Consider the following 17442-nt stretch of genomic DNA (forward strand, 5'->3'; position numbering starts at 1 on the left):
TTTATTCAAACTAATAAATTCCTAAGTTTGAAATCAGTACTTTTTGCCTTTTACAAATAAAAAATTGATTCAAAATACAACAAATCTCTTAAATTACACTTGAAATATTAGTAAAATTGTAATTGTTATTGATTTACCTCTGAAAACATTTTAATAAAATATAATTTAACAATAATTTAACAAATTACTGTCCCTGAATTTCATAAATCTCAAAAAACACAGAATAAACATTTAATTACAATTAAAACAGTATCACATTTTTTTGTTTTTGCATGGTTTTTATTTTTCAGTTGTAAAAAAAGACTTTACAGACAAAATTCCCCCTTTACATTCTATACTAACAGTGGAAACATGAGACCAAAAAAATGAATAAAAATGAAATAAAATATTTTGTTTGCTTAAAAAACTGTAATAAATAAAGTCTCATAAATATGCTAGCTAATAAACATTTAATGTTAAGTAGAAGGAACAAGATAAAACCTGGAGGCATTAACAGAAGATGAAGCATAGTTAAAACATGAGCCGTACCTCAGTTAAAAAATTTTCAAGAAACTCAGTTAGGCCTGCTGTGGAAAATGCACCACTGAAAGTGCTTCAATGAGTTTAGCTGAAATTTCTGTGGAAAAAAAAAAAGGGTCTTTTTAAAAACAGGAGGAGGAGCTGTTTTGACATGACTCTTTCAGTGCTTATGTTTTTAATGACAATGGATCAGACGATCCATTATCGACCGAAACATCATCATTATAAAAATCAACTGCTGTCATTTCAGCCCTGCAAGTATTTACCTTGACATTTCCAATTCAGTGAACTGCAGACAACAACAGGTCCTCATTATTTCATTGCCCTTGCAGAGAGATAAGAATGCACTTTTTGAAGTGTCTGTTTCTTGCACTCGAGTCGATAAACGTCTTCCCACAGTTCTGACAGATGTGAGGTCTCTCCCCTGTGTGGATCCTAACATGTGTGTTAAGGTGACTTGATTGTCTAAAGTTCTTCCCACAAAAGTTGCAGTGGTAGGGCTTCTCTCCAGAGTGAACTCGCAGATGAATTTTCAGCAGTCCGGGTGAGCTAAATCTTCTGCGGCACACAACGCACAAATACTCTCCTGTACCTTGTGGATTTCCTGGAACATCATGATGTGTTGTGTAGCTTTCAGACAGTTCCTCTTCATGCTGGACGTCTTCCAAACAAATATCAGCCAGGTTCGTCTTGGACTCTGGAGAAGAGGTAAAATTACAGTTTTTATTTATCCTATGTGTTTAAAAGAAAAGTCAAACACAGTATCTGACAAATCCTTTTTTATATTGATACAGTTGAAGTCAAAAGTTTACATACATCTTGCAGAATCTGCAAAATGTTAATTATTTTACCAAAATAAGAGGTACCATACAAAATGCATGTTATTTTTCATTTAGTACTGACCTGAATAAGATATTTCACATTTACATTTACATATAGTCCACAATAGAAAATAATAGTTGAATTTATAAAAATGACCCGTTCAAAAGTTTACATAATATTTAATACTGTGTTCTTACCTCAATGATCCACAACTGTGTGTTTTTTTGTTCAGTGATAGTTGAGTCCCTTGTTTGTCCTGAACAGTTAAACTGCCCACAATTGTTCAGAAAAATCCTTTTCAGCTTTTTCAGCATTTTTGTGTATTTAAATCCTTTCCAACAATGACTGTATGATTTTGAGATCCATCTTTTCACACTGAGGACAGCTGAGGGACTCATATGCAACTATTACAGAAGGTTCAAACACTCACTGATGCTTCAGAAGGAAACACGATGCATTAAAAGCCAGGGGTGTAAACTTATGAACAGAATGAAGATGTTTACATTTTTCTTATTTTGCATAAATATGAAAAAAAAAAAAAATTTAGTACTGCCCTTCAGAAGCTACAGAAGATACGTACATGTTTCCCAGAAGACAAAATAAGTGAAATTTACCCTGATCTTCAAATTCAGAAAGTTTTCACCACCCGGCTTAATGCATTGTGTCATTCTGGAGCATCAGTGACCTTTTGAACATTCTGTTACAGTTGAGGGAATTGTATCAATGATCTTGGCACAGGCTAGTGACATACTCATAATTTATCAGTTGGGAAAGAGAAAAATAGAATATTTTGTCCATATTTTTCAGTAAAAACATTAAGGTTGAGCAGAGGGACTCATGAACAACTATCACAAAACAAAAAAAACTGTGGATCTTTCAGGTAACAACACAGTATTAAGACTCAAGTGTATGTAAACTTTTGGGGGTCATTTCTATAAATTTAACTATTATTTTCACCTGTGGTCTATTTGTAAATGCATTTTATGTGAAATATCTTATTCAGGTGAGTACTAAATAAAAAATAACACGCATTTCATATGATCCCTCTTATTTTGCTCAAATAATGAACATTTTGCAGATTCTGCAAGGTGTACACAGTATCTGACTTTTGACTTCAACTGTAAATTTATTTTTAAGTTACGTTGTTCATTAAAATGCCCTTACGTGTTCGTTGCTGTTCTTTATCGTGTGCCACTTCTTCAGTGTGTCTGACCTTCTTTACTTTGTGAACTTCCTCATTTTCACTCTTATTCCTCTTGTTCCTTTCCCGCTGTGATTGCAATTTTCTTGTAGAAAAAAAGAAATACATGTTACTTTAGATTGGGAAGAATTTAAACAGATTTATTGATGATATTTATCAGGAAAAAAGGCTTCTCTTAGAGTCAAACTATTTTCCTTGGGTGATTCTCACAAACAAATGTCCAAACAATGCAAATGCTTAAACTTGAAACAATTGAACTAAAAATACAAAAATGTTCTGTATCTTTATTTTCATAAAAATGATTCATTGCAGTAATGAAGACACCATTATGGAAGATTACAAAAACAAGCACACTGCATGGTCCTTCTTCATTCACTTTTTTATTTCAAAATTCATTAAGAGCATAAAAAGTAAATCTTTTGTCATTTATGTAATCCAAAGTAAATTTTAAAGACATTATTACACTGACGGCATATAAAAAAATATGTAAGTGCTAGTATTTCTGTCAGAAACTGCATGCAGTTTACTTTTTTAATAGGATATTTACATTTATACATTTGGCAGATGTTTTAAAGCACATTAAATACATAGATTTTAGCATTTTCTGGGAATTGTACCAATGATCTTGGCACAGGCTAGTGACATAATCATAATTGATCAGTTGGGAAAGAGAAAAATAGAATATTTTGTCCATATTTTTCAGTAAACTTTAAAAAACACTGTAAGGTTGAGCAGAGGAGGTGGACGGTGCTGGCTCTGGGATGACTTGAATAATTTCTTCTTTAATGTTGACTAAAACATCCTGAAATGATTTCTTTCTCCTGTAAGCGGCTGAATTCTCCCTCCACTTTTGCTGCTGCGTTCTCAATTCTATTGGGTTCAGATCTTTAGCAAATCTCACTTTCCCCTGAGATTTTCGTCTTTGATATCTACAAAATAAAAAATATCAGTGAGTCAGTGTCAAGCTGGTCCTAAAAAGCTCAATCTAAAGCTGATTTTCACATTAAGACCCCATTTCTAAATACACTGCAACTATGTATAAAAGTTAGGTGTCTGTAAGATGTTTTATGATCACCGAGGTTGCATTTCTTTTCAAAAAATTACAGTTAAACAGTAACATGAAAACTGAAAATATTTAACTAAAACTATATAAAAGATATAGGTATATATATATATATATATATATATATACACCCTTCTAGTCAAAAGTTTTTGAACAGTAAGATTTTTAATATTTTTTAAAGGAGTCTCTTCTGCTCACCAAGCCTACATTTATTTAAAGTACAGCAGAACAGTACAATTTTGAAATAGTTTTACTATTTAAAATAACTGTTTTCTATTTTAATATATTTTAAAATGTAATTTATTTCTGTGATTTCAAAGCTGAATGTTTTTAGCATCATTACTCCAGTCACATGATCTTGCTCGTTTTAATATTCTGATTTGCTGCTCAAAAAACATTTATTATTATTATTATTATGCTGAAAACAACAGAGTAGAATTTTTTCAGGTTTCTTCGATGAATAGAAAGTTCAGAAGAACAGCATTTATCTGAAATAGAAATCTTTTCTAACATTGTAAATGTCTTTGTCATCACTTTTAAACAAATTAAAGCGTCCTTGCTAAATAAAAGTATTAATTATACTGACTCCAAACTTTTGAATGGTATACTGTATATTACAAAAGCTTTTTTATTTCAGATAAATGCTGATCTTTGGATCTATCTTTCTATTCATCTAAAATCTTGACATAAAGCACTCAACTGTTTTTAAATATTAATACTAATAATAATAAAAAATGTTTCTTGAGCAGCAAATCAGCATATTAGAATGATTTCAGAAGGATCATGTGACACTAAGGACTGGAGTAATGATTTTGACAATTTAGATTTGATCACAGGAATAAATTACATTTTAATATATATTCAAATAGAAAGCAGTTATTTTAAGCAGAAGAGACTTCTTTAAAAAAAACATTAAAAATCTTTTGACTGGTAGTGTACATGATCTGTTGTTAGTACAGTACTTAATACAATGCATCTAACCTAAAGTCACTCCTGAACAGTATTTCCCCATGTAAACTGCAGTATACCTCTCTCTCTCTTTTTTCCTGTATGCCTCATGAAGCTCAGGATTCCCGTATACTTTCTGCTTGTGCTTTAGGGATCTAGCTTTTGCTGCAGCCTTTCTTCGCTCTTCATCTGCCAATCTAAACAACAAGAAAAATTCGACCTTAAAAAAGGAACTATGACAAGCATTTGCCTCTTTAGGGAGGTGTCCCACTAGCCAACTCGATGTCACACCTACACACTATTTCAGCTAAAAATCTCACTCTTTTTTGTTAGAGCTGTCACATGCACAGATTAACAAGAGAATAAGGTTAACAGGCTAAATCACTGCCTCTGACTTACTTTGCCCTTGTGAATGAATGTGATTTTGTTTATCCATCCAGGTCTTGTCGTAGATGCAATGTAGGAAAACCCCTGAAAAACGCATTACTACACAATCACAATGGAAAACAATCAGCGTTGCCAGATCCAGAACAGGACTTTTTCCACTGGTTACTTCCTAGGCCACGAATGTCCGACTGAGAGATAAAATCAGACATGTTGGATACTGTCAGAGACTAAGCAGGGCCATTAACTCAGCAGGACGTTGAGTCACTGAGGCTATTAGCACCCACCTGCTGAGGGATGCATCCGCAGGCACTCGAAACTACCTGGAATTTTGCTGAAAGTCTGGCTAGTGGGATGCCAGCCCCTGCATTCATATGCGTATGACTTAAAGACAGTGTGTAGTCTAGTGCGAATGCCTTTTAGCTGTGACTAATATTAACTTTGATAGTAATTTATTGATTGAATAAATAAAAACGTTCAAAATTTGGGGGTCCGTATATTTTTAAATAAAAACTTTCATCCAGGATTAGGATTAATTCACTTCCAGATATCCAAGATATTCATGTCTTTCATTCTTTAGTCACAAAGAAATTAAGGTTTTGAGGAAAACATTCCAGGATGTTTCCCCAAATAGTGGACTTCTTTGGCTCTCAATGGGTTGAAGGCCCAAATTGCAGTTTCAATGCAGCTTCAAAGGGCTCTACACGATCCCAGGCAAGGAATAAGGGTCTTATCTAGTGAAACAATCTAACATTTTCCTAAAAAAAATTAAATGTATATACTTTTTAACCACAAATGCTTGTCTTGCATTTCTGGGTCGTTGGAAAAGTCACAACCCAGTTCCGACCCGGTGTTTACAAAATGAACGTGCAAAGAAAGTCAAACGCCCTTTACAAAAAATTGCAGAGCTAGCACAAGATGAGCATTTGTGGATTAAAGGTATATACATTTTTATTTTATTTATGAAAATTACTAACCTTTTCACTAGATAAGACCCTTATTCTTAGACTGGGATTGTGTAGAGCCATTTAAAGCTGCACTGAAACTGCAATTTGGAAGTTTAACCCGTTAGCTCCCATTAAAGCCCACTTTATGGAGAAAATCCTAAAATGCTTAATACCTCAAGAAACTTAATTTCTTTGTGACTGAAGAAAGAAAGACATGAACATTTTGGAAGTCACAGGGGTGAGTAAATTAACAGGAAATTTAATTCTGAAAATGAACTAATCCTTTAATAATGTTCAAGTAAAAGTATTACCATCAATTATGCTTTAACATGATGTTCTTACTGATACTATTTAGCACTCACATTACAGATTTAAGCCATCTAACTATGCTAGAAATATGTGCAACAGTAAAAAAAAGTCACAAACTGAAATTAGAATCAGTGATGGCAGTAATACAGGTGCATCTTAATAAATTAGAATGTCATGGAAAAGTTCATTTATTTCAGTAATTCAACTCAAATAGTGTCAAATAGTGCATTAAATAAATTCAATGCACACAGACTGAAGTAGTTTAAGTCTTTGGTTCTTTTAACTGTGATGATTTGGCTCACATTTAACAAAAAACCACCAATTCACTATCTCAACAAGTTAGAGTACTTAAAGGAACCGTATGTAAGAAATTTATGTCAGTTAATCATAAAATGGCCCTGACATGTCACTAGACATTAAGAAATCATGTTCATTTCAAATACTTATATCACTGACAACAGTGGTCCGGCCAGGATATTGTCATTTAAAAGTGAGAGTTGCAGCCCTCAACTGATGTTATTGTTGTCATTTTGTGTTTTGGTCTGAGGCTCCACCCTCCAGCTATCTACCAATCACGAAGTCAGTAGAGTTTCGTGATCCGGGTTGCCAGCTATGCTCTAGTTAGTTACAGCTGCTGCTAAGAACGAGTCGGATAAAACATGTATAAAGTTACGAAACCTAAAAGACCTCGTTATGAATCCGAAATACGTCGTGACAAAGTCCGAAATAAAACAAGGATTTGTATAGGAGATGCCTTTGAAAGATGGAGATGGCTGAAAACAGAGGAGGATTTGAAGATAGACGCCAGCGTTGCTAATTTTCTCCTTGACAGGTAAGATTCATCTATGTTTGGCTAACTTTGCTTCCGTAGGCTACACAGTGGATTTTCTGTGGTCGCCCGTGCTAAATGCGTTCATAAAAAGCGTTATATCGCACCACTAGCAGGGTATGAAAACAATCTATGTTCCGACTGAAATGTGGTATTACAGTACATCTTTACGAAATATTTGGCTAATCGCCATCTGTAAATTTTTGCGTTACATAATTACTTCCCAAAACATCTCTTGTGAAGCATAAACATAATTAACAGAAGAAAAACAAATTACTGTGTAAGACTCGTCACTTGCCATTGGAAGCTCCTTGTAGCAGCCTACTCCTGCAGCTTAGCTGGCAACCTCGAGTCGGGGGGGAGGGGGAGGGGATACACCGTTCTACAGTATTTTGAAAGTGATTGCAGTACCAGTTTTGGCCACAATCCTACATACGGTTCCTTTAATAAGACCAATAAAAAAACATTTTTAGTGAATTGTTGGCCTTCTGGAAAGTATGTTCATTTACTGTATATGTACTCAATACATTGTAGGGGCTCCTTTTGCTTTAATTACTGCCTCAATTTGGCGTGGCATGGAGGTCATCAATCTGTGGCACTGCTGAGGTGGTATGGAAGCCCACGTTTTTTAACAGTGGCCTTCAGCTCATCTGTATTTTCTGGTCTCTTGTTTCTCATTTTCCTCTTGACAATACCCCATAGATTCTTTATGGGGTTCAGGTCTGGTGAGTTTGCTGGCCAGTCAAGCACACAAACACCATGGCCATTAACAAAAGGAATATGACGACTGTAGCCAAATTCCTTGACACGTCTGTGTCTGGTGGCTCTTGATGCCTTGACCCCAGCCTCAGTCCATTCTTCAGTCCCAAATTCTTGAATCGATTTTGCTTGATAAGCCACTCAAGGCTGCGGTTCTCTCAGTTGGTTATGCATCTTTTTCTGCCACACTTTTTCCTTCCACTTAACTTTCTGTTAACATGCTTGGATACAGCACTCTGTGAACAGCCAGCTTCTTTGGCAATGAATGTTTGTGGCTTACTCTCCTCGTGAAGGGTGTCAATGATTGTCTTCTGGACAACTGTCAGATCAGCAGTCTTCCCCATGATTGTGTAGTCTAGTGCAGGGGTTTTTTACCTGCAAAGGGGGGCACGAGAATCTGACTCGTTCACCCGAGTAATTATAAGGACGAGCTCTCAATGTTTTAGGCTTCCACTAGGGGGCAATCTGATTAAGGCTGCAGCTAATTGTCAGGCAGCCGTTAGCAGAGTTGGTGCGATCAAGTTAAGTAGTCTGGCGTTCAAAATAAAATGGACCATGGAGGATGATTTACGGTTAGCCATGTCAGGAATTTAACCAGGGATTGGCATGTTGTGCTCTCAGAAACCGGCTCAGCCATCAAATTACATTAGGTAAACTGGTTATACATTTATGTTTAAATGATGTCACCATAATGTCACCATATTCTAACTTGTTGAGATGAATGTGGTGTGAATTGGTGGGTTTTGTTAAATGTGAGCCAAATCATCACAATTAAAAGAACCAAAGACTTAAACTACTTCAGTCTGTGCATTGGATATATTTAATACACAAGTTTCACAATTTAAGTTGAATTACTGAAATAAATGAACTTTTCCACAACATTCTAATTTATTGAGATGCACCTGTAGTACCAACATGACTTTAGTAACGTGACCAAAGTAACATGACTATGGTGTGGTTGAAGTGGATATGTTTTGATGCGTATGTGAGAATCACCCAGGAAAAGCATCAAAAACCTTTAATCGGTCACTTAAGGTTTATTTATTTTTTTGAGATATAAAATTAGATTGATCAAACTAATTTGTGAACAAAATATTGATCAAACATTTTTTTCAAATCACCTGGACCTCTGCTTCTTGTAAACACCACTATGTTATGTTTTGACAGATATTGATGTCGTAAAATTCAAATAATGTGGATTTGAAAACAGATCGATCATTAGGTAATAATTATGTATTTATTAGCAAGCAAACTTTCAGTTAAGTCATTGATGCCCATGAGTGTTATGTTGATGTTTTTAGTTCTAATATTCCAACAGTTTTTGACCAAAAAAAGCATTTTAGTTACTCAAAAAAACATAATTCACCCTCATGGAAGTTATCAGTCCTTGAGGGTGAACTATGTTGGATTTGTTGGGTAACTAAAATGCTTTGTGTGTAGTTCATTATAACTATTTTACAGAATTTTTACAGTTTATTTCGGCTTAAATAATATATACTATAAATACTCAAAGAATTGTAAAAAATGTTACATTCAGCTGTCGTAAAACAACTTTTTTTTAACCAGGAAAGATCCTGCTGTAATCAGTGTAAAATAACTTTTAAAACTGATTCCATGATTACTCTTGAGCCGATTTTGACACAAATTACATGTATAACAAGTGAAGGATTTGTGTAGTCTAGCTAGTGCATGTTTCATTTAACAACAAAATGTCAAAACAGTAAAGATTCAATTTAAGTACCTCGCTCTTATCTGGGCCAGATCCATCCTGTGCTGTATCAACATCTCTTGATTTCTGAAAGGCAGCTGTAAAACAATGACATCCATCAACCCACTTTAAAAAAGGTGTTTTATAATTCAATAAAAATAGAAAAACGTTTTCTACATATACACAGACTTACATTAAATGTTTGTAGCTCGTGTCTGGGGGAGACAATGTGGGTAACTTTGATTGTGTTGACGTCATTGGAAGCATCACTGGCCCCTGAATCATCCAAGCCATGTTTCGTGATGTGCTGCTGTTGTACTTGACAGGCGGTGCCTGTTTCACAATTACTCTCAAGTTCAGTCTTAATGAGAGGTGCTTTGTTAGTATAGAGTAAATTACTCTCACTACTGTCCATCATTTGGCTTTCAGTGTCTTTACTGGGCGTCTGATCATGATAAATGTCCATACATGGTGATAAAGATGCTGATTCACTGTACACAGGCATTTGCTCTTCATTCTCTTCCTGCTGTGTATAAACTTCTAGTTTCATATGCATTTCTGTATCCTTCAAGTCATGTTTACATCTCCATTCCTCTGAAAATGTCTGGGTGTGTTTCGGTCCTTGAGTCTCAGAGAAGCAAGGGTGCGTTTCTGTATGAATAAACATAATAAATAAACACACTTACGTACTTAAACGTGTGTAACAAAGAACGCTGCATAAATGGTTGAGGTCAACGTATTAAAGACTTAATTATGCGTGTTCATAGTAACTAAAACATAAAATAATACGTATTTGAATCAAATTTAAGGTGAACTGACTAACCAGAGTCCATCTGAACTCCTGCCTGCTGCAGTCTCCTCTTGAGCAGCTCAATCTCCTTTCTGGAGCGACAAATCTCCTCATTATACTCTGAAAATATGTCTTCCACAGCCTTAAATATCTCCTGCGCTGCTAAAGTTAATCTCTCTGTCAGAAAACCACTTAAAATCTGCAGTTTAGACATTCTGCGTTGATAAAATGTCACTGAAGTGTATCCTTTCTTATTTCCACATTCATAACAGATATTTCTGGTCTGTTTTGTCTGCTTTCATCCTGCTGAAGCTCGATAATAATAGGCTCCACCTGCTGGTCTGGATGTGCGCTCAATATAAACCGAATTTCTTATCCTAACTAATATAATGAATTTTTATTTAACAATTAACATGTTATCAGTTACTAACAGCAAATTACCGCTGTTTAATTTTAGCAATTTATTACAGCTTTGTCACGAAAAACGTCCAGCCTATAAAATTGATAATATCTGACTGCTGAATGATCCAATTTAGCTGTCAGAATCAATGATTCCAGAGAGCTGTGAAATAATGTTTTCCCTTAATGACTGTGTTAAAAAGCCCCTTGGTCTATTACAAACTATAAATCAAAATCTTTGGATAATATCTCCCTAACAGACCATCTCATTTTGATCCAAGATATGAGAAACAAATATACACTGCATTTCACTACTCTGTTCCCCAACAAACCAATTCACAGCCTTCACCTTCAAATAACATCTCACATCCTTTTTTCTTCCTCTCCTTGCTGCTTTCTGTTACCATGGAAACATGAATCTAATAAGATCTCTTATGGTAGTTATGAAAAATAGCAATCTAAGCACGTATAGAAACTACAACTGTAATAAAAAGGACTTGATTCCGCCTATTTCTCTTAAAATGATTTATCATGAACCTAAAACATTTACACCAAAATACCATCATTATACAGTTACTGGACTAAAACCATGGTAAAAATTTTACCTGGGCCATTATATTTAGATGGCAACCAAATCAAATGGGCTATTCTTTCAACAGTCTTTAGAAAAAGGTTTATAAAACATATTTTTATTCAGCTGACAATTGATTAAACAACAGCCTTAAATACTGTAAAATATTGACAATTAAATAAGAATTAATGCCATGTCAGAGGAGAATTTTTTTTTCCAATTCCTTCATAAAGGGGTTTTTGTGTGCAGTAAAAAGCTGTAGAAGTTTATAGTACTAGGCAGTAGATGGCGAAAAATAAGTCACTATTTGTTTTCCACAAGGAATTTTTTTAATTGGCAGTGTTGCCAAGTCCACGTTTTTTCCACAGTATTGGGCAAATTTAACACTGTTGCCGCGGATTGTTGAAGCGACCCCAGTAACTTTACATTTAGCCCCTGGAATGTGAATTTCACCTGGGGGAGTGTATTTTACCCACTGAAATGCAACTGGCAGGTTTTGTTGTGAAACCCTGGCAACCCTGTTAATAACAAAATAATAATGTCATAAAAAGCCTCCAGGACTTTACTATGATTAGCCAGAATGAAATCCAACATCAATGGTGAGCACACTTATGCATATATTTTTTATATTTATATTTTCTAACATGTAATGTAACTCAATTTTGACTGAGATACAACTATTTGAAAATCTACAATCTGAGGGTGCAAAAAAAAAATCTAAATATTGAGAAAATCCATGAAATAGTTGTCCATGAAATATGTCGACTGGATCCACTAGCTCAACGTCAAAAGTCTTGGGTCAGGAAAAAAACTGCAGACTCCACGCTACTCCAGAAACTTCATTCAGACTCCTCTGTCAGTTGGTGGCTCTTTCCACTTGGTTTCAAGCATCACTTGGGTGGATGGGTGTACAGGACAGCATAATCCCAGAGAACTTCTATCTGCAAATCCTGAAATGACACAATAATTAAAACTGCTTTACCAAGTGTCATGTTGTTGCTTTTTTTAAGCTGGGCACAGTCCAAATAAATCCGACAAGTTCCCAGCTCATTGTTTTCCATAGATATAACTGCACAATTAAAAGTGATCCCTGGCTCATAAAATTGTGTTATGAAAGTCTAAGTCAAACTTTTAAGTTAAAATTGCTACTCCAGCTAAGTCTTAAAGGTATAGTTCATCCAAAAAATTAAAATAATGTCACTAATTACTCACCCTTATGTCGTTCCAGATCCATAAGACCTTCGTTCACCATCGGAACAATATATTTTTGATGAAATCCAAAAGCATTCTGACCATGCCACGTTCAAGGCCCAGAAAGTTAGTAAGGACATTGTTAAAATAGTCCATGTGACATCAGTGGTTCAACTGTAATGTTATGTCTCTTAAAAAGGCAAAAGCATGCATATATGTTCTTAATATGACAATTAAAAATTAACAGACTGATGAAAATGCGGGACAAGGGGTGAAGAAGCTGTGCATTACAATGCAAAGCGGGGCGAGTGGTCACCCTAAACAGTCATTAAAGACAAGAAATTGTTGAATAAAGTTATTTTTGTTTTGTTGGCACACATAAGTATTCTCATAGCTTCATAAAATTCAGGTCACATTTTTAACAATGTCCTTACTACCTTTCTTAGCCATGAACGTGGTAGTTGCGTTGCTTTCTATGTAGGCTCAGAAAGCTCTCGGATTTCATCAAAAATATCTTAAGATCTTAAGAAACTGTAAGAAGGTCTTACTGATTTGGAACAACATGAGGGTAAGTAATTAACGACAGAATTTCAATTTTTGGGTAACCTATCCCTTTAAATCAGTATAGCATTTCAAGACTTAGATATAGCTGCAAAAGTCACTTTAACCTGAAATCAGATCTTGTACATGAAAATATGTAAAAGATAAGTGTCAAAAAATACATTGCATGGTCAAGTTGAAACCATTATGAAATGGAGATATTACCTGGGTTAGCAAGTTTCATCTAGAAATCCATTTGTTCACTTGGAAGTTGGTCATCTTTGCTCTTACTTATAGCAGAATTATCAGGTAAGAAGTTCTTTTCCTCAGGCACAGGGTGGTTTGAATGAGCTGTTTTACCATCTATGTTCACAGTACATCGTTGCCATGGTAGGACATAATGTGAGTTGGAACATTGGCTTCTATTATTAACATTCATACAGCCTTCAGAGAAGATTGAATACAGCCGAGTGTCCAGGACCCCAGGAGAAACACACCTTGCAGAATAGAGAACATTCTGTTCCGGCTCTGAAGCTTCAGTAAAACTCCAGTACAATATTCACAGAGACACTGGTTTAGGTCTGTCTGACGCTGTGAAGGGCAAACTGTGAGAAAAGGACACAGCTTCTTTTCCTGGATTTTCTACCTTCCAAAGTTCACAGGCCTTCTGTAGAGAGGTCTCCATGAGGAATCTTTGTTGTTGTTTTTTTACAGTCTTCAAGTAAGGAAGTTCTCGTGCAACTTTAGGATTATGATAGAAAGCAGTAATAGTAGTTCACATCGTCTATTAATGTGGCATCAGAGCTCCTTCATTGGATGAGGAATTTGATAATTTTGTTAGATATGATGGCCGAAGGTTAAAGCGTCTTTACGTTGCATTTTGTACTTTTTGGCAACCATCAAACTATAGTGGCAATCAGGCACCTCTTCTCCACGGATGCAGTATACTTCTTCTTTTTCAGAGCTTTAATTGTGAATCAAAGATTTTCGATAAGCTGATTCCAGACCTCTAGCTTTCAAAGCTACTTGTTTACCAGAAGTACAGCGATGGATGAAGTCCATTATAATGTCTGGACACCTTTCTGAATCAGCCAGAATTTTGCCCACATCTGTGACCATGCGTTTTGCCTATTTAGATCCAGCTTGGAAAGCCAACATTTGTGTGTGGAGTGTCAGTTTGTTTTTTCATCTTTCTTTTTTCCCTCTTTCGGGATGCATCTATTTCACGAATCCGTCTTTTCTTCTCTGCTCCCATCCTCTCCCTCTCCTCTCTTTTCCTTATCCTGTTATACTCTCGTTTCTTTATCTGCTCTTCTTCTGTTAAGACTTTACTTTTTTTAGGTGACCGAAGCTTATCATCAGCTTTACACTGTTGTAACCTCTTTTTGGCTCTGAATCTTCTCTGTCGCTCGCGATTATTTCCCTTATCAATTTCTGTAGCAGTAACAGTCTTCTTTCTTCTGTACTCTTTCGCTCTTGCAGCTTCCAAAGCTTTGAACTCAGCAAATTTTACAGGGTCTTTTTTCAAACGATCCCTCCAGGCCCGACTGTATCTTGCATTGTCGGGTTTCCGCTCGTCAGATTTTGACACTTCATCCTGACAGATAGACAACTGACTGTTCTTACTTTTACACTCAGAGTTATAGGGCTGGACTGTCAAAGACATTCTGAAATGAAAATTTTGATGCCATTTAGATCATTTATTCAAACATTTATTTAAACATTACTCATTACATATTGGTTAGTAATTATAAGAAAAAGAAAAGTCAAGAATAGAAAATTATTGAAAATAAAATATAACTCAGTGTGTAGTTTGTGCATAAAAAAAATGTCTGTCAGAATATAACATACAACATGTTTCTGTCAGGAACCAACACGCTGAATGATGTTCACTAACCTGGCAAGTTTTCTTGATTGGCATTTATTCTCTTTAGCATGCAGTATGAAGTATTTCACTTAGTTTCAGAGAGTGAATAACAAATTTATAAATGCATTATATATTAGGTACGTTTTGTCTCTGACAGACTACATGTTAAAGCCGCTCAGGCTGCCATTTTCTCATCCTTTTATTTTCAAGCTGCAAGTATCCTGTTAAGTCTCTGATGCCCATGAAAGTGTTCTGTTGATGTGTAGTTCTAATATTCCAACCAACATCCAACAAGTTTTTGACAGATATGATAACATCCCTAATTTTGTGGGTTAATTATGAAAAATTAAGACTGTTACATTAAATGTTACATTTATCTGTTGTAAATTTGTTGACTCTTAAAAATCAACTTTTTTGAACCAGGAAAGAGTTGTTTTTATTGTCTATGATAAAAAAATATTTTATTTAAACCCATGAAAATGCAAATCCTATTGTAAGTCATATTAAACCTGTTGTTCCATTATTACCCCTTTGATTTTGACTCAACTACAAAATATCAACTCAAATTGGCACAGATGAAACAGTAAAGAATCAATTCAAGTACCTCTCTCTTATCTGGGCCAGCTCCATCCTATGCTGTGTCAACATCTCTTGATTTCTGAGGGACAGCTGAAAAACAATGACATCCATTAGCTCACATTTATGGATAAAAGTTGTTAAATTCAATTAAAACAATAAAAATTCACTTCAAGAAAAATTGTTGTTTATATAAACACAGGCTTACGTTAAATGTTTGTATCTCGTTTCTAGGAAAGCCGATGTGTCTAATTTTGATTGTGTTGACGTCACCTGAAGAATCACTGGCCCATGAATCATCCAAGCTGTGTTTCGTGATGTGCTGCTGTTGTACTTGACAGGTGGTACCTGTTTCAGAATTAAACTCAAGTTCAGTCTTAATTTGAGGTCCTTGGTTAATAAAGGTCAAATTATTTTCACTAGCGTCCATCATTTGGGTTTCAGTGTCATTGCTGGGTGTGTGATCATTATAAATGCCCAAACATGGTGATAAAGATGCTGATTCACTGTACACAGGCATCTGCTCTTCATTCTCCTCCTGCTTTGCATAAACTTCTAGTATCATATGCATTTCTGTATCCTTCAAGTCATGTTTAGATCTCCATTCCTCTGAAAATGTCTGGGTGTGTTTCTGTCCTTGAGTCTCAGAGGAGCAAGGCTGCATTTCTGTATGAGAAAACATAATAAATGAGTAAACAAGAGTAACAAAGAATGCTGCATAACAAGAAGGGCAAAGTATTGTTCTTCATTGTCTCTATTGGTATGATCTGAACATAAACACTACAAACTGTTCAAAGGGGCGTAGTTGATTTAAAGTGCTTAGGTAAACGTTTACACTTAAGCAAACGCATTAAAGACTATACGTGTTTATAAAAACCATAACGTGAAAATAATAAGTATTAGAATCGATTTAAGCTGAACTGACTAACCAGAGTCCATCTGAACTCCTGCCTGCTGCAGTCTCCTCTTGAGCAGCTCAATCTCCTTTCTGGAGCGACAAATCTCCTCATAATACTCTGAAAATATGTCTTCCACAGCCTTAAATATCTCCTGCGCAGCTGAAGTTAATCTCTCTGTCAGAAAAACACTGAAAATCTGCAGTTTAGACATTGTGCTTTGATAAAATGTCACTGAAATGTATCCACCTCTTTCCACATCCAAAGCATGTATCTGGCCTGTTGTTTTGTCTGCGTTCATTCTACTCCAACTCGTTGATAATCAGCTCCACCTGCTGGTCTGGATGTGTGCTGCTGAATATAAACCTTTTGTTCTTATCCTTACTTAATATTTTATATTTAAAAATTTGTCTATTATCAGTGATTAATGGCAAATAACCACTCTTTAAGTTGAGCAATTTATTATAGTTCTGCCACGAAAAAGGCTCAGTTTATAAAAGTGAAAATATCTGACTGCTGAATGATTCAATTTACCTGTCCGAATAAAGCTGTGATATGTGATCCTGGACCACAAAACCAGTCATAAGGTTAAATTTTACAAAACTGAGATGTATACATCATATGAAAGCTCAATAAATACGCTTTCTATTGATGTTTGGTTTGTTAGGATAGGACAATATTTGGCTGAGATACATCTGTTTGAAAATATGGAATCTGAGATTGCAAATAAATCAAAATACTGACAAAATCACCTTTAAAGTTGTCCAAATTAAGTTCTTAATGCATATTACTAATCAGAAATTAAATTTTGATATGTTTACAGTAGGAATTTTACAAAAAATCTTCATGGAACAAGATCTTTACTTAATTTCCTAATGATTTTTGGCATAAAAGAAAAATCAATAATTTTGACCCATACAATGTATTTTTGGCTATTGCTACAAATATACCCCAGCGACTTAAGACTGGTTTTGTGGTCCAGGGTCACATATATGTTTTCCCTTAATTAATGTTGTAAAAAGCTGTATGTGACTCCTTCAGTGAGCACAGTTCTGATCAGTGGGTCTCGTCCAGGTAATAGTTTAAAGATGTCATTCAGGTTATCTGGTCTATCTGCTGTCAT

General features: G+C 35.2%; 2 protein-coding genes across 3 annotated transcripts; both read right to left on the reverse strand.

The window, feature by feature from the left end:
* Positions 1–285: 285 nt before the first annotated feature.
* LOC141294000 (uncharacterized) lies at positions 286–10550 on the reverse strand. Of its 2 annotated transcripts, none has more exons than XM_073826075.1 (5): positions 10313–10550; positions 9683–10140; positions 9523–9587; positions 2506–2627; positions 286–1216 (listed from the first exon to the last, which is right to left on the reverse strand). In XM_073826075.1, the coding sequence occupies exons 1-5, from the start codon at positions 10491–10493 to the stop codon at positions 837–839; spliced, it is 1206 nt and encodes a 401-aa protein (XP_073682176.1). In that variant the 5' UTR covers positions 10494–10550; the 3' UTR covers positions 286–836. The 2 variants fall into 2 exon arrangements, with proteins under 2 accessions (XP_073682176.1, XP_073682177.1); XM_073826076.1 differs by lacking the exons at positions 286–1216; positions 2506–2627 and adding exons at positions 2700–3471; positions 4634–4750.
* Positions 10551–11385: 835 nt separating this feature from the next.
* Positions 11386–16592, reverse strand: LOC141293991 (uncharacterized). The gene is made up of 5 exons (XM_073826065.1): positions 16353–16592; positions 15632–16089; positions 15452–15516; positions 13206–14647; positions 11386–12199 (listed from the first exon to the last, which is right to left on the reverse strand). The coding sequence occupies exons 1-4, from the start codon at positions 16531–16533 to the stop codon at positions 14113–14115; spliced, it is 1239 nt and encodes a 412-aa protein (XP_073682166.1). The 5' UTR covers positions 16534–16592; the 3' UTR covers positions 11386–12199; positions 13206–14112.
* Positions 16593–17442: the final 850 nt, after the last annotated feature.

This window comes from Garra rufa, chromosome 20 (genome assembly GCF_049309525.1).
Source record: "Garra rufa chromosome 20, GarRuf1.0, whole genome shotgun sequence".
NCBI classification, from domain to species: domain Eukaryota; kingdom Metazoa; phylum Chordata; class Actinopteri; order Cypriniformes; family Cyprinidae; genus Garra; species Garra rufa.